General features: G+C 41.5%; 1 protein-coding gene across 5 annotated transcripts in view; it reads left to right on the top strand.

Moving 5' to 3' along the window:
* The window catches only part of NPL (N-acetylneuraminate pyruvate lyase), a 41,290-nt gene that overhangs the window by 12,226 nt on the left and 1,872 nt on the right, over nucleotides 1-27,192 (top strand). For all 5 annotated transcript variants that reach the window (XM_063613782.1, XM_055233500.2, XM_063613783.1 and 2 more), the window contains 9 exons: nucleotides 1,718-1,791; nucleotides 4,181-4,268; nucleotides 10,148-10,205; nucleotides 13,084-13,159; nucleotides 15,016-15,108; nucleotides 16,842-16,990; nucleotides 17,114-17,160; nucleotides 20,436-20,520; nucleotides 24,047-24,086. In XM_063613782.1, coding sequence (XP_063469852.1) covers nucleotides 1,718-1,791; nucleotides 4,181-4,268; nucleotides 10,148-10,205; nucleotides 13,084-13,159; nucleotides 15,016-15,108; nucleotides 16,842-16,990; nucleotides 17,114-17,160; nucleotides 20,436-20,520; nucleotides 24,047-24,086 — 710 coding nt within the window. The remainder of the gene's footprint in view (nucleotides 1-1,717; nucleotides 1,792-4,180; nucleotides 4,269-10,147; nucleotides 10,206-13,083; nucleotides 13,160-15,015; nucleotides 15,109-16,841; nucleotides 16,991-17,113; nucleotides 17,161-20,435; nucleotides 20,521-24,046; nucleotides 24,087-27,192) is intronic.

Here is a 27,192-nt window from a genome sequence, read left to right as displayed (position 1 = left end):
CCTTCATTATATTTTGCTATTTTAATCACGTATACTATCTTCTTTACTCAATTAATGTAATAGTGAAATTTCAAAATATTATGCAAGCGTGGTGCTAAGCAGCTTGTAAAGGCAGAGCTCGTGGTGATTTCATCGTTGTAAGTTCCCACATCACCACTCCTTTGTCCAGCCTTTGCTGAACACCTGGGCTGTTCCAGGTGCAGACTGAGGCCTGGAGGGAGCAGTGTTAGGATATGGGGGCATGTGCCATAATGAGGGAGTCTGCTCCGCTTATGGGCTTTATAATTGTATTAACACACCTTTTCCCAAGCGGCAGGCTCAGGCCTGCTATCTTTTCTCTGAGCTTGTTATAGGCATGATTGCCTGTGCATTCTTTGCATTTAGTAGCTTTCCTTTTAACCTCAGAGTCAGCTGTTCTGTATCTTTCCTCTTTTTGTTCTTATTCCTTTTGACATATACAATTTGATGTCTTTGTTTCCTAGATGCATCAGATTTTTTTTTATTTTTGTTGTTTAAGGAATTACAGTAGGTAAAGGTGAAAAGAATGTTAATAAGGCCAAATTTCAATTAGGATTCTCTGGCCCTACGGACAAAAGTGCAGTGGCAGCCAGCTAGCACTCTGTGTTCTTGGCAGGGTAACCATGGGCACAGTGTAACCATTTAACCCAGGCTTTCCGCACCATTTTCCTTTGGATTTCACTCTTCATTGCCCGTCATTCCCCTCCTGCATTTTGATTGAGGATAGGTTGCCTAATACAACTTGTGAGTGAGTTTCTAGATTTTGAAATCAATATGATTTTAAGAGACCTTAACCTTAGGCATCAGATCCTTACAAGGTTAGTGTGCCTCAAATTGCCAAGTGCATGCAGATCACATGGCGATCTTGTTAAAATTCAGATTCTAACTGGGCTGGACTGTGTGGGGCTTGGGATTCTGTGTGTCTAATAAAGTCCCCCAGATGCTGATGCTGCTGTTCTGCCTTTGAGAGTCAAAGTGATGACGAAGTTCCTTTCTAACTGCTAACCTTGTTCAATGTAAAACCAGCAAATACTGATGGGTTTAAGACTCCATGCGTTGTCCCAAATATTAAGTGCTAAAATTCTTATAATATTAAGATTGACTTTTCCTATCTTGTGAGCCTTAGAAATGAATGTTTCCATCCTCTGTAATGACTTCCTAATAACTGATCATGGATAATGGCCTCCAGTGATGAAAATAGACCTAACTACCCTAAGAGTAGGGTGGGAAAACACAAGAAAGGACAGGCCAGGCATGATGGCTCATATTTGTAATCCTAGCACTTGGGATCAAATGGCAAATGTTAAGTTCTCATTCAACCATGTCTCCAACGATCACTCTTCCCCCAAAAGGGCAAAAGATGTGTGGCCATGTGGACTTTAAAGAGAGAGCATTGAGCAAAAGATAGTTCGATAACTACTTTTTAAATACTGCTTGTCATGAGGTGTAAATGTAAAGCCTCTGTTGATAACTAATAGTGTTTTGCTCATAGAAGTGAGGCATACATGGCTGAGTGAAGAAATCACCAGATTCAGGGGGGAAAAAAACCCAGGCATTATTTACAGCAGGCTAAGAATTTCACAAATTGAGTGAATTTTTAATAACTATTAGCAAGAGGGAGCAGTTTATATACCTGAGGATTTGTTGAATAATAATCTGAAAAAGACTAAATATGCCTTTTTTTCCCCATGTCTTCTAGAGAAATCAACTTTTCAGTAATTGGTCAGTATGTGGATTATCTTGTGAAAGAACAGGGAGTGAAGAACATTTTTGGTAAGTCAACTTTGGGGATGTCTCTGCATGTCTCCAGCTCAGTCTTTAGAAGGTATATCTCACCTGGTTACCAGCCAAGAGGTCACACAGTCATGGGGTCACAGGTTATGATGGAGCCTGGCTAAGCTAACTAAAATTTGTGAATTTGTAGACCCACCAATGTTAGACCTACAAAGCACCTCAAGAGATTGCCTCATTTGATAGTGTGCCAACCCTTATGGTATTATTTTTTATCCCCATTTGGAGATGAAAATATATAACTCAGATATACTCTAGGTTGCCCCAGGCCATTCAGTCAAGAAGTGGCAAACAACTAAACCCTCTTAAGTAACAACTAAACCCACTTCTCTCTTTTATTTATTTATTTATTTGTTTGTTTGTTTGTTTGTTTATTTATTGAGATGGAGTCTTGCTCTGTCGCCCCCCCGGGCTGGAATGCAGTGGTGCCATCTCGGCTCACTGCAACCTCCGCCTCCCAGGTTCAAGTGATTCTCCTGCCTCAGCCTCCTGTGTAGCCGGACTATAGGCGCACACCACCACACCCAGCTAATTTTTGTATTTTTAGTAGAGACAAGGTTTTGCCATATTGGACAGGCTGGTCTCGAACTCCTGACCTCAGGTGATCTGCCCGCCTCGGCCTCCCAGAATGCTGGGATTACAGGTGTGAGCCACCGTGCCCAGCCTCTTCTCTCTCTTAAGAATGGGCTTTATTCTGTCTTCCCCTGGCCTTTCAAATTGTGAATGGAACAAAGACTCTAAATGTAGCACACAAAGAAATCACAGGACTAGTAGTTATCCCCTTTTATTTCATAGAAGTGAAAGTTTAAAAAAATTAGATCTTGAACATTTTAAGCCTGACAACTATACTTACCTGCGATTGAGCTGTCCCTTGCTTGGTGTTCTGGGCTCTCGGACCCTTGGATGCATTTTTATTCTGAGAACACTACACCTTGGCCCTGACCTACTGCTCTACCAACAGGAGCCCCTCCAGAGCCAGAGGTACCTGGTAATAATAATCAGAGCAGATTAAAACTTGTGTGAAAAAGTGTCCTGGGCCACATGTCAAAACCGAGACCTGATTACAAAACCACTCAATGTCCCTCCACAGTGCTAAGCCATAGTGGAGAAGGCAGATTCTTACTCCGCAAAGGGCAGCAGATCTCCCCTGGGTATAAGGAAAAAGCAGGAACATCCCTATGACCAGAGCACACTTGAAGTCAAGACCTCAAAGGAGTGGTTAAAAATACTTTCCGACTTCCCTCCCCTGCCTCCACAACCTCCCCTCTTCCAACCCAGTGCTGCATGCTTAGAGATTCAGAGTGCCACCACATGCATGAGACCTCAGTAATGTATCCTACTACCATAGGCATCTTTCTGTGATCCATTAAGAAATGATTGTAGTAGGCCAGGTGTGGTGGCTCACACCAGTAATCCCAGCACTTTGGGAGGCTGAGGCGGGCAGATCACCTGAGGTCAGGAGTTCAAGACCAGCCTGCCCAACACGGCAAAACCCCATCTCTACTAAAAATACCAAAAATCAGCCGGGTATGGTGACAGGTCCCTGTAATCCCAGTTACTCAGGAGGCTGAGGCAGGAGAATCACTTGAACCCGGGAGGCAGAGGTTGCAGTGAGCCAAGATGGCGCCACTGCACTCCAGCCTGGGCGACAAGCAAAACTCTGTCTCAAAAAAATAAAAAAGAAATGATTGTAGTAGAAGGAAAAGAGGAAAGAGGATGAGTTTTGGAATCACGCAACTCTGGATTCAAACTTAAATTATTTACTGTTTTGGACTTTATCTTTTCATCTGTAAATGAGAAAAATAATTTCTTCTTTGCTGGGTTGTTGTGAGAGTAAGTGGATATGTAAGAGCACTTGGTATAAGAAATATTAATATCCTTTGTGCTTATTTATGAAATATTTATTTAAAAAATGAGTTGTCCTACAGCACTACCATCATGTCAAACTGTAAATGGAGATAGTTTGAGATCTGTAGTATACAAAAGCACCCGCATGAGTAACTCCCACTTATTTAACATCCTGGTACTGGATGGTGTTGATTTCCCTGCCATTCAAGCCCAGATATAAAACTGGGTAATGTGTTTGGAGATTGACGTAAAATGTGGGCAGTCATCTCTGTCTTTATTTAAAATATTTGTGGACTGTCCTTAATATCAAGGTCAGATTTATAATTACAAGTCACAGTTAACCTTCCCACTGCCTTTGACAAGGTCAAAGTGGAAAAAAGTGCCTGAAATGAAAATGGAAACATGGCATTTTCCCCTCCTGACCATCCTCAGTGCAGCGGTTTCTGACCCTGCACTTTCAGACTCGGGGTTGGAGGAGCAGAGGTGCTCCTTGGTCCCACTGATTTACTCTTTGTTTGAACAGTGAATGGCACAACGGGAGAAGGCCTGTCCCTGAGCATCTCAGAGCGTCGCCAGGTCGCAGAGGAGTGGGTGACAAAAGGGAAGAACAAGTGAGTGGCTGCATGAGGATAAAAATGCCCTTTGGCAACAGCTGTATTCAGTGAGCCTCTTCCCCAGAGGATACGCCCTCCCTGCTTTCTGGTCAGAGCCAGGGCTTGAGGTCAGCTGGTGATGATGACCTCAGATGAGCAGGGCCCCGGGGATCCTGGCTTCTTGGAGAAGAGCCCCCTCCCTTTCTGTGCAGAAGAGCAGCCAAACTGCTAGACACACCTGCCACCCAGAGGTTCCGTTGGGAAACTGCTTCTTACCTGTCTACAAGGCCAATCAATCCCCTCACAGTTACCCATCCTTGGGCTGAAGGGTAAGAGGGGAGGGTGGTGATGGACTCTGCTGGTTATTTGGCTCTTCCACTGAGCAACTCACACCCCTTCCCTTCTCGGGATGAGCGCCTGATGCTTGTATTGGCCCACTTCTGCTTACAGGTCTCTGTGCATCCAACTCAACGTGTTCTTTTATGGTGCTTCCTCTTGCACTGTTGGAGGACTTTCTGTAGCCCATAAACTTCCATGCAGTGATGTATTTTTGTAACACCCAATTCATGCCATGGTTCAACAAACAGGATAGTATCAGTTCCATAAGCACTTCCAGTTAACTAAGTTTGTTTTTTTGTTTTTGTTTTTGTTTTTCTTGAGATGGAGTCTCGCTCTGTCGCCTAGGCTGGAGTGCAGTGGCGCTATCTCGGCTCACTGCAACCTCTGCCTCTGGGGTTCAAGTAATTCTCCTGCCTCAGCCTTCCGAGTAGCTGGGACTACAGGCGCATGCCACCATGCCTGGCTAATTTTTTGTATTTTTAGTAGAGACGGGGTTTCACTGTGTTAAGTCAGGATGGTCTCCATCTCCTGATCTCGTGATCCACCCACCTTGGCCTTCCGAAGTGCTGGGATTACAGGCGTAAGCCACCACATCTGGCCAACTAAGTTTTATTGATTTGTCTGTTACATTGTTATATGTTATGTACTGTGCTAGACACCAGCATTATAAAGTAAGGGCTCTGCCTTCAGGTTGCTGACCATCCAGTAGGGGTGTTAGATCAAGAAAACTAACACCCCAGCCCTTCTGATGAATGTATAAACAAAAAGGGAGTAATTGATGTTGTCTTAGGTGGGAGTAAAAGATTAGAGGTAAGTTCCAAGTGAGCAGAAGTTGTCAGTGTGAAGCCCATGATGTCCTTGGGAATCCTTAGTGGCTTCAGGGCACCTCCAGTACTCTGAAATTATGTGCCAAATTTGAGTGCATATCCACAGAAGCATTTTCTGGTATGCCATCAGCTTTCAGTTAATGTGAGATCTAGGGTCCAAAAAGATTAAGGACCATGGGCAGAGTGTGAAAACAGGAGGGCTAAGGGCACACATTAAGAACTGGCCGGGCACGGTGGCTCACGCCTGTAATCCTAGCACTTTGGGAGGCCGAGGCGGGCAGATCACGAGGTCAGGAGATCGAGACCATCCTGGCTAACAGGATGAAACCCCGTCTCTACTAAAAATACAAAAAAATAAAATTAGCCTGGCGCGGCGGCAAGCGCCTGTAGTCCCAGCTACTCAGGAGGCTGAGGCAGGAGAATGGCATGAACCCAGGAGATGGAGCTTGCAGTGAGCCGAGATCGCGCCACTGCACTCCAGCATGAGTGACAGAGTGAGACTCTGTCTCAAAAAGAAAAAAGAACAGTACCAAAAATGAGGGACAGGGAAGTAGGCAGAGACAGAAAGCCCTCAGAGGGTAGGAGGCCAATTGGGAGTGAGTCCTGTCACTGCAGCCAGGGAAGAGTATGATTTCAGAGACTGTCAGTGTAGCAGGAGCCATAGAGCCTGACTGCCTGAGTTTGAGGCCCAGCTCTGCTTATCAGCTCTGGGAACTCAGGCACATCACCTAACTTCTGTGTGCTGCATCCCTAAAATAGAAGTAATAATCGTACCTCACTTATGAGGTTGTAGTGAGGATTAGAACAGTGCCTGGCAGGCACAGTTCACACAACACATTCACACTAATGTAAGAATTCATTGTAACTATTTAGATGCAGTAGATGCTATGTTCATTATAACATTTGTTATAATAACTCTTAAATGCCATGAAAGTCAGCACACAAAAGACAGAAGACCATTAGGTTTGACATATCATAGGAAGTCACTGATGACCTCTGAAAGAGCAGGGCCAGTCAGGTTATTGTAGAGAAGCCAGACTGCAGTGAGTTATAGAATGCAGCAGACATCTGCAAGTGGGAGCAGTGAGTGCAGCTGATCCTCACAAGAAGTTTTCTGGCAAAGGGAAGGAGAGATGGAGTCATACATTAGGAAGGAAGGAATAGGCAAGATTGAAAGAAGGATAGTTTTGTTAAGTGGAAAAATGTTGAGTGTGTTTCTATGCTGAAAGGACACTGCCATGGAATGAGAGATTAAAGATACAGAAAAGACTGGTAAACCTTGGCTGGGTGCAGTGGCTCATGCCTATAATCCCAGCACTTCGGGAGACCAAGGCAGGCAGATTGCTTAAGCCCAGGAGATCAGGACCAGCCTGGGCAACATATGGAGACCCTGTCTCTACAAAAAATAAAAATAATAATTAGCCAGGCATAGTGGTATGCCCCTGTGGTCCCAGCCACTTGGGAGGCTGAGGCAGGAGGATCATTTGAGCCCAGGGGGACAGAGGTTGCAGTGAGCTAAAATCACACTACTGTAGTCCAGCCTGGGTGACAGAGCAAAACCCTGTCTTAAAAAAAGTGGTGAATTGATACCTTTGATGGAAGGTCTTGGATAGGGGGATTTGGCTAGGGGTTTGACATACAGATGCTCCTCCACTAATGACAGCATTACATCCTGATAGATTGATCAGAAATTCATTCAACTTACAATTTACATTGGGTTTTAAAGACATAACCCTGTCATAAGTCAGGGAGTGTAATGATGCTTTCACCCCATTGTAAGGTCAAACCATCGTAAGTTGGGGACCATCCGCACAACCCAAAGTAGACAGAGTAGCTTTAGAAGACAGCTGAAGGCCTGGCACAGTGGCTCACACCTGTAATCCCAGCACTTTGGGAGGCCGAGGTAGGCAGATCACCTGAGATCAGAAGTTTGAGACCAACCTGGCCAACCTGGCAAAACCCCGTCTCTACTAAAAATACAAAAAATAGCCAGGCATGGTGGCAGGTACCTGTAATCCCAGCTAATCAGGAGGCTGAGGCAGGAGAATCGCTTGTACCCTGGAGGTGGAGGTTGCAGTGAGCTGAGATTGCACCACTGCACTCTAGCCTGGGCAACAGAGTGAGACTCCATCTTAAAAAAAGAAGCTGAGAAGCTCGGAGGAAAGCAAATAGTGATATAGCCCCGCACACAGGTGGAGAGGAGGAAGAATAAGGGAGTCTGTGTGAAAGCTTCTTCATCTTTGGTCTCTGGGACTCTAGGACATCTGCCCAGAACAAGGAGTTGGGTAGAATTTAGAGCTTGACAGGAATAGTCAAGATTTGGAGTAGCCACTCCACAGAACTGAGTCATGACAGCCAGAAGGCTCGTTGGAGCCTCCTCCTGGATTGGGAGATTACTAGGAAATGTGTATTTTAAGTTTCCAACAGTGGTAGCTGTGCCTAGCAGCCCAGGAGAAAGAGGAAGAGCGAATGGATGATTGGCTTCACCTAAGCCAAGAGAAAGGGGTATTGAAGGGAGGGGTCGTGCAGTAAAACTGCTGGTGAGAGTTCAACAGGACAGTCAGCCCTCCTTTCTCCATTCAGAAGTCTTCTATTATCCTTTATAAATACAAACCTGATCATGTCACTTCTCAGCTAGGTCCTGTTTTACCTAAGACATAGCTAGCCAAGAACCCCTGGAGGACTCTGATTGGGCCTAAACAAGAATGTGGTGTCTCTGTCTCATGAGGGCATGTGTTATTCAAGGTCCTTCAGAAGACTCACTGGGATGACTGCATTCACAGCTGAACATTATTAATCCCAGTTTGAGAAAACCAGTCTCACTGGCCTTTCTCTTCCCAGATAGGAACATGGAGTACCCCCAAAAATGAACATCGTGGTATCAGAGCAAATATCCTCTTTTGGCCAAATTCTGAGGAGATTTGCAAAATAGGAAATTGCCTTTCATAGTGAATTCACTTCTCACAGGACTAGTTCCTGGTTGTGAGGAAACTATTTTTCTCTCCAACCAAAAATATCCCAGTATCATACCTATCTTCATTTATGTGGTACCACCAAATACAGCATCTAAACAATGCTTAACCAAAATAAGTACTCATGTATTGATTAATCAATTATTGCTTTTCAAGTTCTGCTTGTTTGAACCTTAAATTCTATTCCCTAGACATTTTTTAAAATCCCTAATGATTCTTTATCTTTACTGTTTTCTATATTTTTGCAGCATTAAAAGGCTCTATTCTTTTTTCTCTTTTTCATTCTCCCAAACTTGTTTTTTTTTCTTTAAGTCTCTAAAGGCTTAACAGTAATAACTGCTAATATTTATTAAGCATTTACTGTGCCATGTACCATGCTGTGTTTTACCTGCATGAACTCACATAAACCTTACAATAGCCCTGTGTGACAGGTAATGCTATTATCTGAATTATTCCAGGAAATTGAGGTGTAAAGGTGTTAAGTGCCTTTCTGAGGAGTTCACAGCTGGTTCGTAACAGTCAGGATTCAAGCTCAAGACTCTAACTCTGGGATATAAGTTCTTAACAGCTATGTTGCACCACCTCCCAATTAGATTTCTTCCCTAGTGCTTGATTCACCATTGGCATCTTGATTTTTTTTTAATTTACATTTGATCTAAGTCAACAAATATTAGCCAGTGCCAGATATATGCAAAGCACTTTTATATAAATATATGCAATATCATTTACTTAAAAAAATCATATGTAATATCTGACACATAAGTTGATTCTAAACGTGATTAAATTAGGTCATTTCTTTCCATTAGAATTTATTTGTTATTTATTTTATTTTTATTTTTAATTATTTTTTGAAACATGGTCTTGCTCTGTTGTCCAGCCTGGGGTGCAGTGGCGTGATCTTGGCTCACTGCAGCTTCCACCTCCTGGGTTCAAGCGATTCTCCCACCTCAGCCCCCAAGTAGCTGGGACTACAGGCACACACCACCACACTTGGCTAATTTTTTGTATTTTGGGTAGAGACGGAGTTTTGCCATGTTGCCCAGGCTGGTCTTGAACTCCTGAGCTCACGCAATCCGCCCACCTCAGCCTCCCAAACTGCTGGGATTATAGGTATGAGCCACTGCACCTAACCTATAATTGATTTTTAAATTTTGTGTCTTTTATCACAACTTAGAAGTGTTTTATGTAAGCATGTATATAAGACGAATTTCTATAGACTCCAATTTAAGATAATGGGCTTGGACTAAATTATCTTTGTGATCCTCTGCCTGTAACTTAATGAGAGATGAATCCCATTTCTGTACACGTTTAACGATTTTCAGCATATATTTCTGCTGTTGGTAATATGAAACCTCCATGATACTGCATAAACATACCACCTTCCCACTGGCTGTAAATGAAGTCATTGCAGAAATGGCTGTATTCCTACAGAAAGGAAGAAATGAATACCATTTTAACCTTGCCTTTAAATACCTCCTTTGGGGGCTGAATATTCTCTGCTGTGAAATCAGAATCATCCTAGGCACAGTCAAATCACAACCAACCTCTCAGTAATATGACAAGACTTTGATATCCATGACCTATGTTAAAAAGATCACCATAAGCCCCTTTAGGTAGATTAAATATATTGCTATAGAACTTAATAAGTGAGATTAATAAGGCATCAGTTAACTGCGAAAACCAGCACAAATCAGGATAGTGCAGCCCTTCTGCATGCCTCTAAACTCTAAGCGATGCAGCAGTATTTTTTCTTTTGCAGGCTGGATCAGGTAATAATTCACGTAGGAGCACTGAGCTTGAAGGAGTCACAGGAACTGGTATGTATGCAGCTCAATCTGGGAGAGACTACTCAAGGGGCCTCCATTTTTATGCTGCGGTTAAAATCAGTACTATATTTGCTATGAAGTGGATGGTGTGCCTGAAAAAATAAGGTGTGGGATCTCAGGGGCTCACTGCCTAGAAGCAGGCATTGAGCCATAAAAAAAAGGTTGTAGCTGCAGGTGATGATGACTGTAGGATAGGAGATCGAAGCACCTTCCTCCAAGGAGAGTAAGGATGGATGCAGCTATAGCTGAGTTTGCAGGTAAGGAGCAGAACTGAGCCAATTTCAATTTTCTCTGGGAAGTAGAAGGCAGTGCCATCTGCAGGGCACAGAGGGACAAAGGATAGAGTAAAGGCTTGAAGAATGGCAAATGTGAATTCTGCATTGGAGAAAGGAGGAGGGAGCTAAAACGCAAAAGGATTGCTTGGTGGTGCTGAAGACCAACTTAAGTTGTAAGTTATAAATTTGTCATACCACCCTTCAGCACAGTTATGGATTTTTTTTTTCTGGGTACACTCTTTAGCCAGAATATAGGAACAAGAACACAGACAATTGGATTGCTCCCACTTTAGAGATTAGCAGGTTAAGTGGAGCAGAAGCAAGAGAGGAAGGGGTTAAAGTTCCTGGCAGAAAAGCAGGTGGTGTGGTGATTCTGAGGCCTGGGTGAATTGGTTAAGAGAAGAAGGCACACACTTTGGGAGGCCGAGGCAGGCAGATCATGAGGTCAGGAGTTTGAGACCAGCCTGACCAATATGGTGAAACCTTGTCTCTACTAAAAATACAAAAATTAGCCAGGCACGGTGGTGGGCGCCTGTAATCCCAGCTACTCAGGAGGCTGAGGCAAGAGAATTGCTTGAACCCAGGAGGTGGAGGTTGCAGTGAGCCGAGATCATGCCACTGCACTCCAGCCTGGGCAACAGAGTGAGACTCCATCTCACAAAGAAAAAAAAGAAAGAAAAAGAAAAGCACAAAGATGTTTAAAATTGTTTATCAGAAGGCCCTGTACCTGGACTGCTACAAATTAACCAAGTTTCCAGAACTTAGATACTCTACCTCCAAAGATTACAATGACTTTTTCTGGCTCAGCTTCTTCTTTTTTATTTTATTTTATTTTATTTTTTTGAGACGGAGTCTTGCTCTGTCGCCCAGGCCGGAGTGCAGTGGCGCAATCTCGGCTCACTGCCAGCTCTGCCTCCCGGTTTCACGCCATTCTCCTGCCTCAGCCTCTCCAAGTAGCTGGGACTACAGGTGCCCGCCACCACGTCCGGCTAATTTTTTGTATTTTTAGTAGAGACAGGGTTTCACCGTGGTCTCGATCTCCTGACCTCGTGATCCGCCCGCCTCGGCCTCCCAAAGTGCTGGGATTACGAGCGTGAGCCACCGCTCCCAGCCTCAGCTTCTTCTTAATGGGTTTTCTTTGATTGTTTTGGCTATTTAGATTTAGAAATGGGATACATAATATATTTGCAAAAAATTGCAACTTAGTGCTCTAGGCAAGATGCAAAGGAATATCTATCATTGGCCATAATAAGTGTGGAATCAGAATTTAGAGACTTGATTTATTCCTCTTACATTTGATTTGCTTCTCTTACAAAAGGTCTTTCAACTAAGGCAGTGTGGTGTAGGGTATATTTTTCTTTTTTCTCTCTTTTCAATTGCTGCTTTTCCAATGTATAATACAAATTTTAAAATATTATCATGTAATGACATGAATGACAGTATCATCCATTGGGCTGAACACCGAATAGTATAGAGGTAATCTTGGAATGAATAATCCTCTGGAATAGGGATAATCTCCTGGTATAGGGGTAGTCTTGCCAAAGAGACGATAACATTGGCATCTGCTTAGCCATAACTCTTTATTGGATGATGCTTGAATGGACACTGCCATCAACTCTCTTAGGTGTTTCCTCTTTCCTTGCTTTCTACTCTTTTTCTAAACAGAGTAGTAAGCAAATGATTTAAATATGTCACATTCTGATCCTGTGTTAATGAAATTATTCCCAGTGCCTTAATCGGGCTATATCCCAGTCTTCTCCTTTTAACTATTCTAGTTTACTTCTGCAGAAAGATAATCACGTCTATTAGATATAGATATTACAAGTCAAAGTCTCAGAAGGAAGGCCCATTTCCCTTTTTAGATAGTGGGGCATGTTCTGAAACAACAAGTATCTACTGGTTCCTTGCTATGTGCCCAGCATCATGATTAACCTGGACTCAAGGGTGAGCAAGATCTGAGCCCTGCCCTGAGGGACTTACACTCTAATTGGAGGACAGTCACCATACACAACTGCCTTAGAACCTGGTAGGTTTAGGTACTTTATTTGAAATAGATACATAGTGTTATAAGGGTCCAGCAAGAGGAAATGTTACTTTTTTCTGGAGGAATTTGAGAAAATATCAGAAACATGGTGCAGAGTATCTTCTGTGATGTATATAATCTTTTCCTTTTCAGAATGTCTCAACTTCATTCCCAATCTAATATAAATTTTACAATATGACTGTCATGTCATTGGACAGAAAAGACAGTATCATCAATGGACTGAACAGAACAGAAATTACATGAGCAGATATCTCGATTAATGGTTATAACTTATCAAAATGAACCACTTATGTCTCCTTAGCAAGGTTTTTTGTATTGACAAAATATGAAGTATAAGATTAAGTGCACAGCTCACCTTCATCAGGGAGCTCTACTTTGTGACCTGGGATTTTCCTGGCAGTGACATTCATTAAATTTGGTTAATTTTCCCACTCTCCAGTGGTACATCAGTTAGCAAATTTGAAGAGCTTGTTACTGATCTTAGTATCTAAGCTATAGGTGACTGTAGTAAATCACTTGCTCCAATATGGTCTTCTTTCTTCCTTTAAAGGCCCAACATGCAGCAGAAATAGGAGCTGATGGCATCGCTGTCATTGCACCGTTCTTCTTCAAGCCGTGGACCAAAGGTAAGTGGATAGATCTGAATGCATGGCACTTCACATGGTCCACTTCTTCTTGCCTCCATTCAAAATGGTTATATTTAATTTGTGAAAGTAAAGCAGTATAGATTGGAGGCTTGAAGTTGCAATGGTACAGTGGTTCTCTGAAATATTTGCTCTCCCTGGATCCATAAAAGAGACTGCATTAAAGTACTTCATTTCTTTTGCCCATTAATTGATCTGATTGGGTCATCCGCTGAGCCTGGTTGATCTGTAGATGCCTGTTTGGGTCAAGTGTCTGCTCCTGGACCAGTGAGTTGCATAGGGTGTCAGTCACATGGTAAAGCATGGGACCATTTTTCTTAGAAGAATATAAGTGATGGGCATTTTGAGACTACACACCCTATTCAAGGTTGAGTGAATGATGAATTTTAAGAGATTTCACAGAAATATTCATTGCCTTCTAGAATACAAAAGTATTGCTTTCTCTTTCTCTACTGTCTTCTCTGCGGAAACTATTTATGGTGTCTAAGGATACCAAGTCTTTTTAATCCTTTTTGATTAGCAAAAAAAGAAGTATAAATTTTAGAAGGATAAAAACAGACATTATTTGCCTACATGATTAAATAAATCCATAATTAAATGCATAATAGGTCTAAATCATCATGAAATATCACCTATTATTGATACGTAAAAAATAGTTCATTTAGTTAAGCAATTTGATATTTATAAACTGGGAATTTAAAGTGAACATTTTTTAAGTTTTAAAAATTTTTTAAATTATTTTTTAGAGATGAGGTCTTGCTCTGTTGCCCAGGCTGGAGTACAGTGGCATGATCATAGCTCACTGCAGCCTTGAAATCCTGGGCTCAAGCAACCCTCCTCCATTGGCCTCCCAAGTAGCTGGGACTTACAGGCACATGCCACCATGCCAAGCTAATTTTTAAAAAACTTTTTGTAGGGACAAGATGTTGGTATGTTTCCCAGGATGATCTTGAATTCTTGGCCTTGATCCTCCTGCCTCAGCCTCCCAAAGTACTGGGATTACAGGCATGAGCCACTGTGTCCAGCCCAACATTTAAAAATTTTTTCACATGGCTTTACAAATTTTTACATGAATATTTTTCCTAAAAGGAAAAATAATATATGCATAATAATTTGTCAGAAATATTATCATAGACTTGAATACATCGTAACAGTATTAAGATGAGTACGTAAAAATCTCCTATTACCCAGTGGCATCCAAAGCAGGAGGAGTGCTACTGGACCTATCATCTGCAGTAGTGTTGCAGGCGAAGCTCACATGAGATGATGCAGGAAACCCCACTTCCTCAGCAAACCAGAGTGTGCTCTCTTTTGATGTGTCTGGATTTCTCCCCAAAGGGAAAAGTACCAAATTTTGCTGGAATTCTTGCAAAATGTGCCACTACTGCTATAATTTCCTTCTTGAAGCAGATATTGTTATCTTTTTGTTACAGGATTTTCTCAGTTAAAATCTTCTTATTATCCTATAGTAGTCTCTGTTGTTTACTGTTCACACTTAGCCTTTTTGGGGTAAGAAGACAAGAGTCTCACATGATGGACTTATGTTTTTCATGATCATCTCTTAATATATGGGAAGGTTTTCATCAATTTTTTAATAGAATTTAGTATGGTAGGAGAATAATCGTCTTATTTTGGGCTTTCTGCAGAAAGGAAAATAAAACTCGAAGGAAGTGAGTTGCAAAAACATTGCAGTAGCAGTAGCAGGGATAGTAAAAGTGGTTGAGAATTTGAGGCTTCTGAGAAACATGGTTGTGTTTCATCAGATGATTCTCTTTTTTACTAGGGAAAGCCACTGTTTTACACCTGTTCACACCGTGACTGTTCTACTGTTCTTTCAGATATCCTGATTAATTTCCTAAAGGAAGTGGCTGCTGCTGCCCCTGCCCTGCCATTTTATTACTATCACATTCCTGCCTTGACAGGGGTAAAGAGTAAGTACTGCTTCTTTTGATATTTCTTTCCTTCCAACTCTCACATCTTACCCTATTATGCTAAGAAACTCCACTCCATCCCACCCTACCCCATACCCCAAAAGCACACCACCACTGACTGGGCAGTTCCAGTTGTTTCTAAATGTCACTCTAAAGTCCCAGCCCTTATCAATCATTCACACTGCCATATAATGGAAGTTGTTAGGTATGAAAGGAAATTTGATCTCTGGGTATTTGTAGCACATACCTTTCATCTCTATCACACACACAACCCTTCTTCTTATTGAGAAGACATGAGTCTGTAAGCCTCACTAGGACAGGAGTGTGTCTACCTTGAACCTGTTGTATTCTTAGTGCCTATAGCACATAGGAAAGTCCTCTGATCTCTTCTGACTTCTCTTCTAGCTTTTCTTTTGTTATTACTGTATTTCTCCAGAGAGAAGAGTTTTACAATTAGCTGAAATTTCTTAGATTATTTTTAAAATCCCACTCTTTTCTAAATTCCATAAGAGGAAAAATGGAGACTGTACTTTATAAACATTCTGAGGAAAAAAAAACAAAACTGCTTTTCCTATTCTCTACTCTCATACTTAGCAAACTCAACGCAAAACATTTTACCTCTGGCCACCAAAATGTATGTGGGCATTTCTCCCCACCAACAACCAATTCTTCATCAGAGACGAACTGGGTGTCCTCTAATTGGATTCAGTTCTGACACTGTCTGTTGGAGTTAGCACTGGATCCCACAGATTAAGGGCTTAGTCCCACAGGACTGCCCCCACTTCAGTGCCAGTCTCAAGTCCCAGGTTGTGGCCTGTAGTTCCCACCAGCTGGCTACAAATCAGGGTTCCAATTACCTCCTCCTTGGGTTCAATTAATGTGCTACAGCAGTTCACAGAACTCAAAGAAACACTTTACTTACTATTGCCCATTTATTACAAAGGAAACAGATAAACAACCAGAAGAAGAGATGCATAGGGTAAGATATGTGAGAAGGGGCATGGAGTTTCATGCCCTTTCTGAACAAGCCATCCTCCAGGCACCTTCACATATTCAGCAACCCAGAAGCCCTGTCCTTTTGAGTTTTTATGGAGGCTTCATTATGTAGGCATGATTGAGTATCTCATTGGCCATGGGTGATCAACTCAATCTTTAGCCCGGCTCTCCTCCCCAGAGGTCAAGGGTGTGACTGAAAGTTCCACCCCTCTAAGTACATGGTTGGTTCCCTTGGCAACCAGCCCTCATTCTGAGGCTATCTAGGCGACCTAGCCATCAGTAAACTTCATAGCATACAGAAATATACATATCACTTTGGAGATTCCAAGGGATTTAGGAGATTTGTGTCAGATGCTTCTATCTCTCAGGAAATTACAAAGGTCTTGCGAGCTCTGTGTCAGGAATCAGGGTCAAAGACCAAGTATTAGAATAAAATATTCTCCTAGCACCCCTGTCTACAAGGTTTTGGGTACTTTGTCTCAGAAACCAGGGACTAAGACCAAATATATATTTACACTTCACAAATATCCATCTACTGCTTCAAGGAATGGGAAGTTTAGGATTATAATTGGACAAGCACATAGGAGCTGCTAGTCAGGGACCAGTGATTATGCCTAGTCTGCTGTCAGTTCTGGCTGACAGCAGCATGTGGCAGCTCACTGCAGATGCATGGCACTATATGAGATGTTATTTCCTAGAGATGTGCAGATTAATGAGGCACTTATTATTTTGAGCAGTTCGTGCTGAGGAGTTGTTGGATGGGATTCTGGATAAGATCCCCACCTTCCAAGGGCTGAAATTCAGTGATACAGATCTCTTAGACTTCGGGCAATGTGTTGATCAGAATCGCCAGCAACAGTTTGCTTTCCTTTTTGGGGTGGATGAGGTAAGTCACCCCCTAGCATGTTGCAGCAGGTCAGTTCCCTCCAAAACAATTTGTGTAGCTATATAGTAGCATCTCTTCTCTTTCTCTTTTTCATAAAAGCGAATATTCTTTGTTTCTGATTAGCAACTGTTGAGTGCTCTGGTGATGGGAGCAACTGGAGCAGTGGGCAGGTAAGCATGACTCATTTTTCCCAATGGTTATAAAGTCCCCCATAAAGGCATTCATCACCAAAGTAGCTGTATTTCTTGCATGTGTATCCTTTCTAATAGAAGTTTCCTTTCTTTTCCACATTCTTCTAGTGAAAGGGAATTAAATAGTGCTTAGCTGTTTGTTAGAAATTCAGTCATTGGACTGGGCATGGTGGCTCAGTCTGTAATCCCAGCACTTTGGGAGGCCGAGGTGGGCGGATCACTTGAGGTCAGGAATTCAAAACCAGTCTGGCCAACATAGTGAAACCCCGTCTCTACTAAAAATTTAAAGAAATGGGCCGGTCACAGTGGCTCACGCCTGTAATCCCAACACTTTGGGAGGCCAAGGTGGGTGGATCATGAGATCAGCAGTTCGAGACCAGCCTGGTGAAACCCTGTCTCTACTAAAAATACAAAAATTAGCCAGGAGTGGTGGCGGGCGCCTGTAATCCCAGCTACTTGGAATGCTGAGGCAGGAGAATCACTTGAAACCTGAAGGCGGAGGTTGCAATGAGCCGAGATCATGCCACTGCACTCTAGCCTGGGCAACAAGAGCGAAACTCCATCTCAAAAAAAAAAAAAAAAAAAAAAAAAAAAAATTAGCCAGGCGTGGTGGCAGGCACCTATAATCCCAGCTACTCGGGAGGCTGAGGCATGAGAATCACCTGAACCCAGGAGACAGAGGTGGCAGTGAGCTGAGATCAAGCCACTGCACTCCAGCCTGGGTGACAGAGCGAGACTCCATCTCAAAAAAAAAAAAAAGAAAAAGAAAAAAAAAATTCAGTCATTGCTTAGAAGCATCTGTTGCAGTTAGGGGTGAGATACATGAGCACATGAATTGAGTACACGCACAGGGCCTACACCTTAGCAGGAGCTGACCGTTAGTGCTGTAGTCACTGGTGACCAGTGTCTCAAGGATGGACTAACACTTTGTGAGTTCTATCTTTGTCAGAAATTATTTGGTTACAAGTAACAGAAACCCATTTAAACTAGCTTATGTACAAGAAGATATGTTATTATAAAATACTGGGAAATCACATAGAACCCAAGAGAAGGATGTACAACCAGGCCTCAGAGAAGATGAAAGCCAAGAACTGCAGAATCTCAACAGCCAAGGCAGATTATCTTTTCTATGTGGTTTTTTGGAGAGACTCACCTCCACATCTTCCTGCACATCTCTTTTATTTATCTTCTCTCTCTCTGTGTATCCAGATAGGCTTTCTCTGCTTCAGCATGCACATGGCCAGCCATGGCTGCCCAAGCGTGGCATCTCGGGACATCATTAGATAGCACTACCTAGGCAAGTGTCCATGTCAGGTTCAACCAGAATCATGTGGCCCAATGCCTACTTAGCAAAAGACAGGCAATTCAATTAGCATGTCCACTGTACATGTTAACCTGATTCATAAGAATATGCTTCCAAGCAGATTGAATGAAATGTTTGCATTAACTGAAAGGTACCAGGGGAGCAAAATAACATTTATAACATGTCTTGGTGAGCCTGGCTGTGAGGAAGAGTGACTGAGTTGAATAATATAAATGGCTTGTTCACCAAGCCAAGATGGCCTATGACAGCCATTGTAACTACAGGGGTATTTCTACTGAGGAAATTTGAATGCTGTATTTGCTGACCATATGTATTAATTCATTCTCACATCACTATAAAGAAATACCTGAGAAATTTATAAGAAAAGAGGCTTAATTGGCTCACAGTTCTGCAGGCTGTGCAGGAAGCGTGGCAGCATGTACTTGGCTTCTGAAGGAAACTTTCAATCATGGCGGAAGGCTAAGCAGGCACATCTTACATGGCCAGAGCAGGAGGGAGAGGAAGTGAGGTGCCACACGCTTTTAAATAACTGGATCTCACGAGAACTCACTATCATGACAACAGCACAAAGGGGGATGTGTTAAACCATGAGAAACTGCCCCTGTGATCCAATCACCTCCCACCAGCCCCACCTCCAGCACTGGGGATTACATTTCAACCTGAGATTTGGGCAGGGACACAGATCCAAACCATATCACCATTAAACCTTTTTCCACCTGGAAATTCTTACTTTTTTGGCTCCTGCTTTTTGGCCTCCATACTAGGCATTTTAATTCTGTTAACATAATCTACAATCAAAGTACATTTGGTTAGACTTCGTTTCTCCCTAGTTACAATCATCTTTCTGTCTAACCAAGGATACGCCTAAGACCACTGGGATTCAAATGTTAGTATTCTGAAACTCCTCAGACATTGTTCTTCCTTACTCTATTGCCAGAAGATAACATGAGCTTCACATTCCCGGAATCCCTTGCTGTTGACCCCGGTTCTATATATACAAGTCCAACAACATTTCTGTTATTGGTACATCAAGATGAATACATTTTCTGATACCAACTTACTATGAGAGAAGCCATTTGAATTTAAAGAACTTGGGGAAATGTCCTTATTATGAGTTTCTATAACCTTCTACCTTGCTGGTTTCTCTAAGAATTCAGTGACTTATTTAAGATATTTATCTTTATAGGTAGAGTTGGAGAGTTTTTTAAGTCCACAGAAATATTTTGTCAGATCAAATTCTCACCATTTTTGTTGAATTGTTATAGAAGACAACATGAAGCAATGGAAAGCTTTCATGGAAACTCTGAAGCCCTTCTTTAATCAAAATAAAAACCAGGCCTACCTTGCAGGGTTTTACAAGGATTAGACATGATTTATGTCAAGCACCTATAATATAATAGGCACTTAGTAAATGATCCCTCATTTTATTATCATCATTATTAATATTACTATCTAGAAACTAGTCTTTAAGTAATATACACATTAGCAAGGAATATAGGTAATTTGTTGGGATTTGCCCCTATTTTCATGGTGTTCTATCCACCCAGTTTTTCAGCATAAGGCTTTTAGGACTCACCTCAGATGCTACCTTTTATCCACAGTTCTTGTCTAGCATTGCACCTGTGTGTACCCTAGGGCAAGAGCTGGCTGCAGTCGCTTCCTAGCAAGTACACCTCCATCTTTTTTTTATCTTTTTTCTGCTTTTCTTCGTTTATCCCCTTTTGCCTGTCTTCCTTCTCTGTAGTACTGCTTAGTATTGCTGGAAAACTCAGAACTGAAGACAGTCTGATCCCCTAATAGATTAGGATCCAAAAACAGACTTTAGGAGGACTAGGTGTATTTTTTCCCTTTTAAAGAGCAGAGGGATTTGAAGATCTGGACCTTTCCGGTTGAGTTACTGAACCTGCAGTATTTGTTATTGTCTTGCCAGTACCTATAACTACCTGGGAAAAAAGACAAACCAGATGTTGGAGGCTTTTGAACGAAAGGACTTCTCTTTAGCCCTGAACTATCAGGTAAACGTTTTCTTCCCTTCCCATAAATCACAGCCTTTTTTCTTCCCCACTTGAGGATTCTTTTTCTTCTCTCTACTATGCCTGCCCTCATTAAAATTGCCCAGCCACTTCTTTCTTTACCTTTCTTCTATTTTGTACTTTTTCTTGTTTAAAACCAAAGCTGTCCCCATTGTCTGTGTTCCCGACATGTCTAATCAGGACAGGACCCCTACGGGGATGGCTCCTCTCTTCCTCCTAGAAAGGATCTTATTTTTACTCTATCTTCAAAGTACTTTTGTGACTATAATATAATGGTCATAGATTTCTGGGAAAATGACCACAGGCTGTCCCCTTGAGGACATCACACCAGAGTTATCACAGAATATGAGGAAGCTATGAAGATGGTAACCTAAAATGGGGAAGGCTTCATTCAAAGTCAGGGCAGGTCAGTCTTGTCCACCCCGGAAATGTGCTGAGAACTAGGAACATCCACCAGGAAGGAAATAAGAGCCTAGTGGGTGATCCAAAGTAGATACAGGATTTGAGACAGGAAGGAAAAACCAGCAGAAGCTGATATGTTGCAGGGAAGACCCCAGAGGACATAGTGGCTGCTGTGAATGTTCCATGGAGGACAGCCTAGCCATCCAGGGAAAGAAGAGCCTCAATGAAGGGTGGAACAGTCTCAACAACTGGTTCTCTTTTATTTAGAGATAGGCTCTTGCTCTGTTGCCCAGGCTGGAGTGCAGTGATGTGATCATAGCTCACTGCAGCCTTGAATCCTCCTGGGCTCAAGCAGTCCTCCCGCCTCAGCCTCCTGAGTAGCTGGGACTACAGGCATGCGCCATCATGCCCAGCTAACATCTGGTTCTAACACATGGTTCTAAAGTGTAAATGGAATGAATTGGAAGAAAGTAGGGTGGACATGAGAGCAAGACTTTTGGGGTCTGAGAGGCATGAGGATTTTCAGGATAGTATAAGTGGTTGAGAGGAGTATCCCAAGAAAATAAGTGGGAATGGAAAGACAGAAGCAAGATTGGAGCAAGTGGTTGGTCCTAATAAAGCTTGGCTGTGGGATCTTTCTGAACAGGACAGGCTGCCATCAGGGTAACCAGAGATTACAGATCAGAAGTACAAAGTATCCTGGGGGTTAAAGGAAGTGACCTGCAGCCCCAACCCAAAGAGAACATGAAGAAGCAGAATCGAGAGTGGTTAATTATTCCCTACCCATAGGCCTCACAGTTGAGCCATCATAAATCTACTTCCTCCTTAAAGTTTAAATACCATATGTAATATTCACCTTTGTCTATCCTCAGACCAAGTGAAGCTAAGAACAGGAACAGGGTAGGGATCTAGGAAGCTATGCCAAATAAACTAAACATTGACAAGACTTTGGTTTAGATAAGGGTAAGAAGAATGAATTGTGCAGACTCTGCCATCTCCTTGCATTGATGGTTCCCCCCACCCTGCCCAGTTTCCTAGAAAAGGTTATTTCTGAAAATTCTAAACTGTTCTGAGCAGAACAGGGAAATCATAGATGGAGTAGACTGAAGCAGCTATAATGCTGACCCTTCCATTCAATGGCTTCTCTTATTGGTTAATGCAGTCTCCATCTTTTTTCCCCTCTTAGTCCCACTCTAAATAAATCATCCTATTGAAAACAATGTTGGTAAGGAACTTAGTTTACCACATTCTCTGTTTCTTCTTAAGGCATGTGTGAGTGAGTCTTACTTGCTCAGTACATAATTTCAGTAAAGGTGGTTTCTGCTCTTAAAGAGCTTTTAGTCAAGTGAAGAAGCAGACAAAAAGTTAGGGCTAAATTTATCTCATTCACTTTAATGTACTTAAGTGCCATCTGTTATATTTACATGAGTGAAATTACACATGTACAAAGATATTCTTTGCAGCTTTGTTTGTAACAGCAAAAGATAAAAACAGCCCAAATATCATCCATAAGGCAATGGTTAAATACATTTTATTATGCAATTGAATTATATATAGCTCTTAAAATGAGATAGCTTTATGTATTCTGACCTGGAAAGATTTACATGCTATGTTAAATGGAAAAAAGCAGCAAAGTATAAGATAGTAAATGTAATGTGCTATATTGTTCATGGGGTAGAACACATATGTTTATAAGACTCTGGGTATTAAAATTTTATTCTACATTAAATTTTATTTCTAGTATACAGTCAATTAAAACAAATATGTTAAGCATTTTGAAAAATACTTTTAAATATAAAGTAAAATGTTATTGAAAATGCATCTCTTAATAAGATGCATGAGGCTCTAAGGCCAGGCGCGGTGGCTCACACCTGTAATCACAGCACTTTGGGAGGCTGAGGTGGGCAGATCACGAGGTCAGGAGATCGAGACCATCATGGCTAACATGGTGAAACCCCGTCTCTACTAAAAATACAAACAATTAGCTGGGCGTGGTGGCGAGCGCCTGTAGTCCCAGCTACTTGGGAGGCTGAGGCAGGAGAATGGCATGAACCTGGGAGGCAGAGCTTGCAGTGAGGCGAGATCATGCCACTGCGCTCCAGCCTGGGCGACAGAGCAAGACTCCGTCTCAAAAAAAAAAAAAAAAAAAAAAAAGATGCATGAGGCTCTTTTTTAAAAAATCAATTTGTCTGGAATCCGTGGATGAATGTTACTTAATGCTAGGATAAGTTGAGGTTCGGCATCAATACTATTTTTGTTTTTAGAGAAATAAGTGCTACAAAACTGTGTTCATGTAAGTTAGATAATAATGGAAGGAATTTTGTTACAGCAGTGTCACCCAGTTCTTTGAACATTTTTTGAGTCATGTCAAAATCACAGAATGCTTTAATGATTTCCAGCTGAAACCTGAGTAGCAGTGTAGAAAGCAAATCATTGAAAAACCTCTGATTTTTAGAGGACTTATTACCTATTAATTAGAGGAATCACTGTCCCTCTCTTTATCAATACCAATATTGACATTTTGATTTGTATCCCAAGGCAATGATATAGAAGGCATGTCTTTTTTTTTTTCAAAAGTAGAAAAGACTATGAAAGGGGAAGCAGAAAAGAACAACCTGCACCTCCATTTCATGCAGATTCTTATGCTGATCAATTTTAGAAAACAGCATTTATGGAAGTTGAGGATCTAGAAATTGATTCCCATAAATCTTAGCCTCGGCCACGTGCTCCTTAGGCATCCTGGAAGGTGCCCCAGAGCTTATATGCACCCGAGTTTGGAAACCACTGCACTAGCTGATAAGTTTACCTACGTAAGCCAGATGGATAAGGGGTGTGATTCCCGTCTTTACTCTCTTGTAGAATTCCATCATTGAAGCTTCTTTTCTGCATGGGCCCATTCTGTAAAGCCTACATGTATGAAAAGATCTTATCTTAGCCTGGATGGATCCCAGTCATCTTCACTTGGCTGTTTTTCTCCACTCTGACAGACCTTCAGTAAATGAAGGTGTGCAGACTTTTTAGGGTTTCTGTAATCTGACTTCTACATTTTTTACATTGTTTACACAGTTCAATAATACTAACTATAGATATGTTTGTTCTTTTCTAGTTTTGTATCCAGAGATTTATCAACTTTGTTGTCAAACTAGGTAAGTGCCACCCGTCTTCTGCTTTGTCTGCTGCTGGAGACTGTAAAGAAAATGGAATACCATCACTTTCTCTGAGGGTTCAACAAGAATACCTTTTAATGGTCTGTTGCAAGCAGAGTTCTGTTTCCCTTATTAACCCTTGGGGCCAACCATATAAAACTGTGAAGTAAACCTAGTTGGAAAATCTTTGGCAGCCTTCTCCATTTTAGCACATACCTACCCCATTTTCCATTCTTTCTCTCCTAAACCGTTAGCACTCCCTCCCTTTACTTGCCTCTGCTCATTAAAATTCTACTACTGCATTGAGGTTGATTTCAGCCTAAGTGCTTGGAGGAAGGCAGTCTAAATACAGATTTTACTAAATTGTGAATGACTGACAGCTCTCCCAAGAGTATTTACAATTTAAACAGAGTTTATTATCACAAGTAAGCCTAAATGGATGGAGGTTTGGATAATATGACAAAGTAAAATTGGGGAGCAGTTGTGGGGAGAAATACAGTGAATTTGAGTAGAGAAACCTCTCCAGAGTGTCTTAAATCATCTATAACAAATGACAAATGCCACTATCCACTCTTCTGCAAGAGATTGGCCCTTGGGCCAATTGAATCTGCGTTAATGCAGGAAAATTTTTAAGTTTATTTTTGGCAGACCTCCCTGCTCTCTGTCAGAGTCCTGCATAATCCTGGCAACTCCTCCGTCTCCCCCAAGCACCTCTTGTGTTATGCCCCTCATTCTTGCAGGGTTCTCAACCCACTCTCTTACTCCTTCAAGGACATTTCTGTTTGTTTTTCCACTTTCATGATTTTTGCACATTTGTGTGCTGCCAGTGCTATGAACTACCTATTATTGTTCCCTTGTTCTAAGCAATGTTTTCACAAAATTGTGGGTTTGGTGTGATAATTATTATGTTCCTAAAGTACATTAAAATAGGTATTGAACTGTTAAAATTTTAGACAAACTAAAAGATTGATGTGTGTAGTAGTCCCCCCTTATCTCAGGGGGATATGTTCCAAGATGACCAGTGGATGCCTGAAATTGCAGATAGTATGAAACCCTATATATACTATGTTTTTTCCTGTACATACATACCTATGGTAAAGTTTAATTTATAAATTAGGCATAGTAAGAGATAAATAGTAACTAATAATAAAATAAAACAATTATAACAATATACTGCAATAAAAGTTATATGACTATGGTCAGTCTCTCTGTCTGTCTCTTAAAATACCTTATTATTTTTGGACTGCAGTTGACCACAGGTAACTGAAACCATGGAAAGTGAAACTGCAGACAAGGGAGGCCTACTGTATATTCAATCATGCTAATATTTTCCCTCCCAATGCTCAGTTTTTACTGTAACTAAGTTAACTTAGCAAAAGAAACTTATTTCTTATATCTTGAATCTGAAAGCAATAGCCAGCTAAGAAAACAAATTACAGACATTTTAGAAGATGGGGATTGGGGATTATGATGGATAATTATTAGTTATGCTTTTTACATATTAACAGTATACCTGATCTTCCTTCTGCCTCTCCAATCTGAAGGCTTTGTCTTTCTTTAGTTCTGAAAAAATTCTCTGTTATCTGTAAAGAATGTTTTGACTACATTTACTCAAATCTCTCATTCTGAAAGTCTATTAGTTGTATTTTGGATTTTCTCAATATGTATCTCAATTTTAAAAAACATTTAACATATCTTTCTATGCTGTATTCTGGATTATTTCCTTAGATATACCTTGAAAATCACTAATTCTTTCTTTAGCTATGTTTTTACTGTTTGATTTCCCTAAATATATATATATATTTTTTTTTTTCTTTTTCTTTTTTTCTTTTTTTTTTTTTTTTTTTTTGAGACGGAGTCTCGCTCTGTCGCCCAGGCTGGAGTGCAGTGGCACAATCTCGGCTCACTGCAAGCTCCGCCTCCCGGGTTAACGCCATTCTCCTGCCTCAGCCTCTCCGAGTAGCTGGGACTACAGGCGCCCGCTACCACGCCCGGCTAATTTTTTGTATTTTTAGTAGAGACGGGGTTTCACTGTGGTCTCGATCTCCTGACCTCGTGATCCGCCCGCCTCGGCCTCCCAAAGTGCTGGGATTACAAGCGTGAGCCACCGCGCCCGGCCGCTAAATATATATTTTTTTTCAGTATTTCTTGTTGTTTTATACTCTACCATTCTTTACTTCCTTAGCCTATGGCTTCTATTCCTTCTTTTATCTCTGAGAAGTCTCTTTCAGAATTTTCTGTCATCTACTCTCAGGATGTGAGTTTTGTTATTTTTGAATGTGCTAGTTCTCAAGCTGCTGCTTTTCCTCATGGGTTTTGTAATTTTTAGCTTTGAGCTTGTCTTCAGAGACTGTTGTTTTCTGGGTAACCCATTGAACATTAGGTTGTAAGGTGCCCTATCAAGTGAGTTTACATTTGCCTCTGCTAGGACACTGTAGTTCCATCAGTTCTAACCAGTCTTTGGGTTAATTTCTTAGTATAGTACCTATACTAAGTGTGTGACGTACATTGAGATCCAGCATTCACCTTTGGCTCAGGCTTGAGTTTCTTTCATGAGATCTGTTTCCATCCACACGCCTAGTAGAAGTCAAGCTTTCTTCTTTATCCCCAGACCAGTGGGCTGGGTTTTTTTCTATTGCTTTTCATAGAACGCTGACTACCAGTTTTACATAGGTAGTTTAATTCCAGCTTCTCACCATGCATAGATCTAAAGCTTCATTTTCCATTCCCATCCCAGCCGTATAACACCAGCATGAAAACAGCAGCGCTGAGTCATAAGCCACCTTAAGTACTGCATTTCTCAGGGACTTCCTAAACAAGCTTGAACTAAATTTCATCCTGACAATAAAGTCCTACCTCCTTTGATCAACAATAGTATATTCCTAAATCGGATTATCCTCAAGGGCTGTTTGGCATCAGCTTCTCCTCACCCTTCTGACCTCTTTATTCCTGACACCTTTGGCTTCACCTTCTTGGGTTTAAGGTTAACCTTGAGTCTTCGTTTTCTTTTACTGTGATCAACTTTTAAAATTTTCCAGCGTTTCTATGTGTTTGAAGCAGGAAGAGGGATTTTGAATGATTGCTCATCTGTCATATTGACTAGAAA

Source organism: Symphalangus syndactylus, chromosome 19 (genome assembly GCF_028878055.3).
Source record: "Symphalangus syndactylus isolate Jambi chromosome 19, NHGRI_mSymSyn1-v2.1_pri, whole genome shotgun sequence".
Lineage (NCBI taxonomy): Eukaryota > Metazoa > Chordata > Mammalia > Primates > Hylobatidae > Symphalangus > Symphalangus syndactylus.
This window is presented reverse-complemented; position numbering and strand designations above follow the sequence as displayed.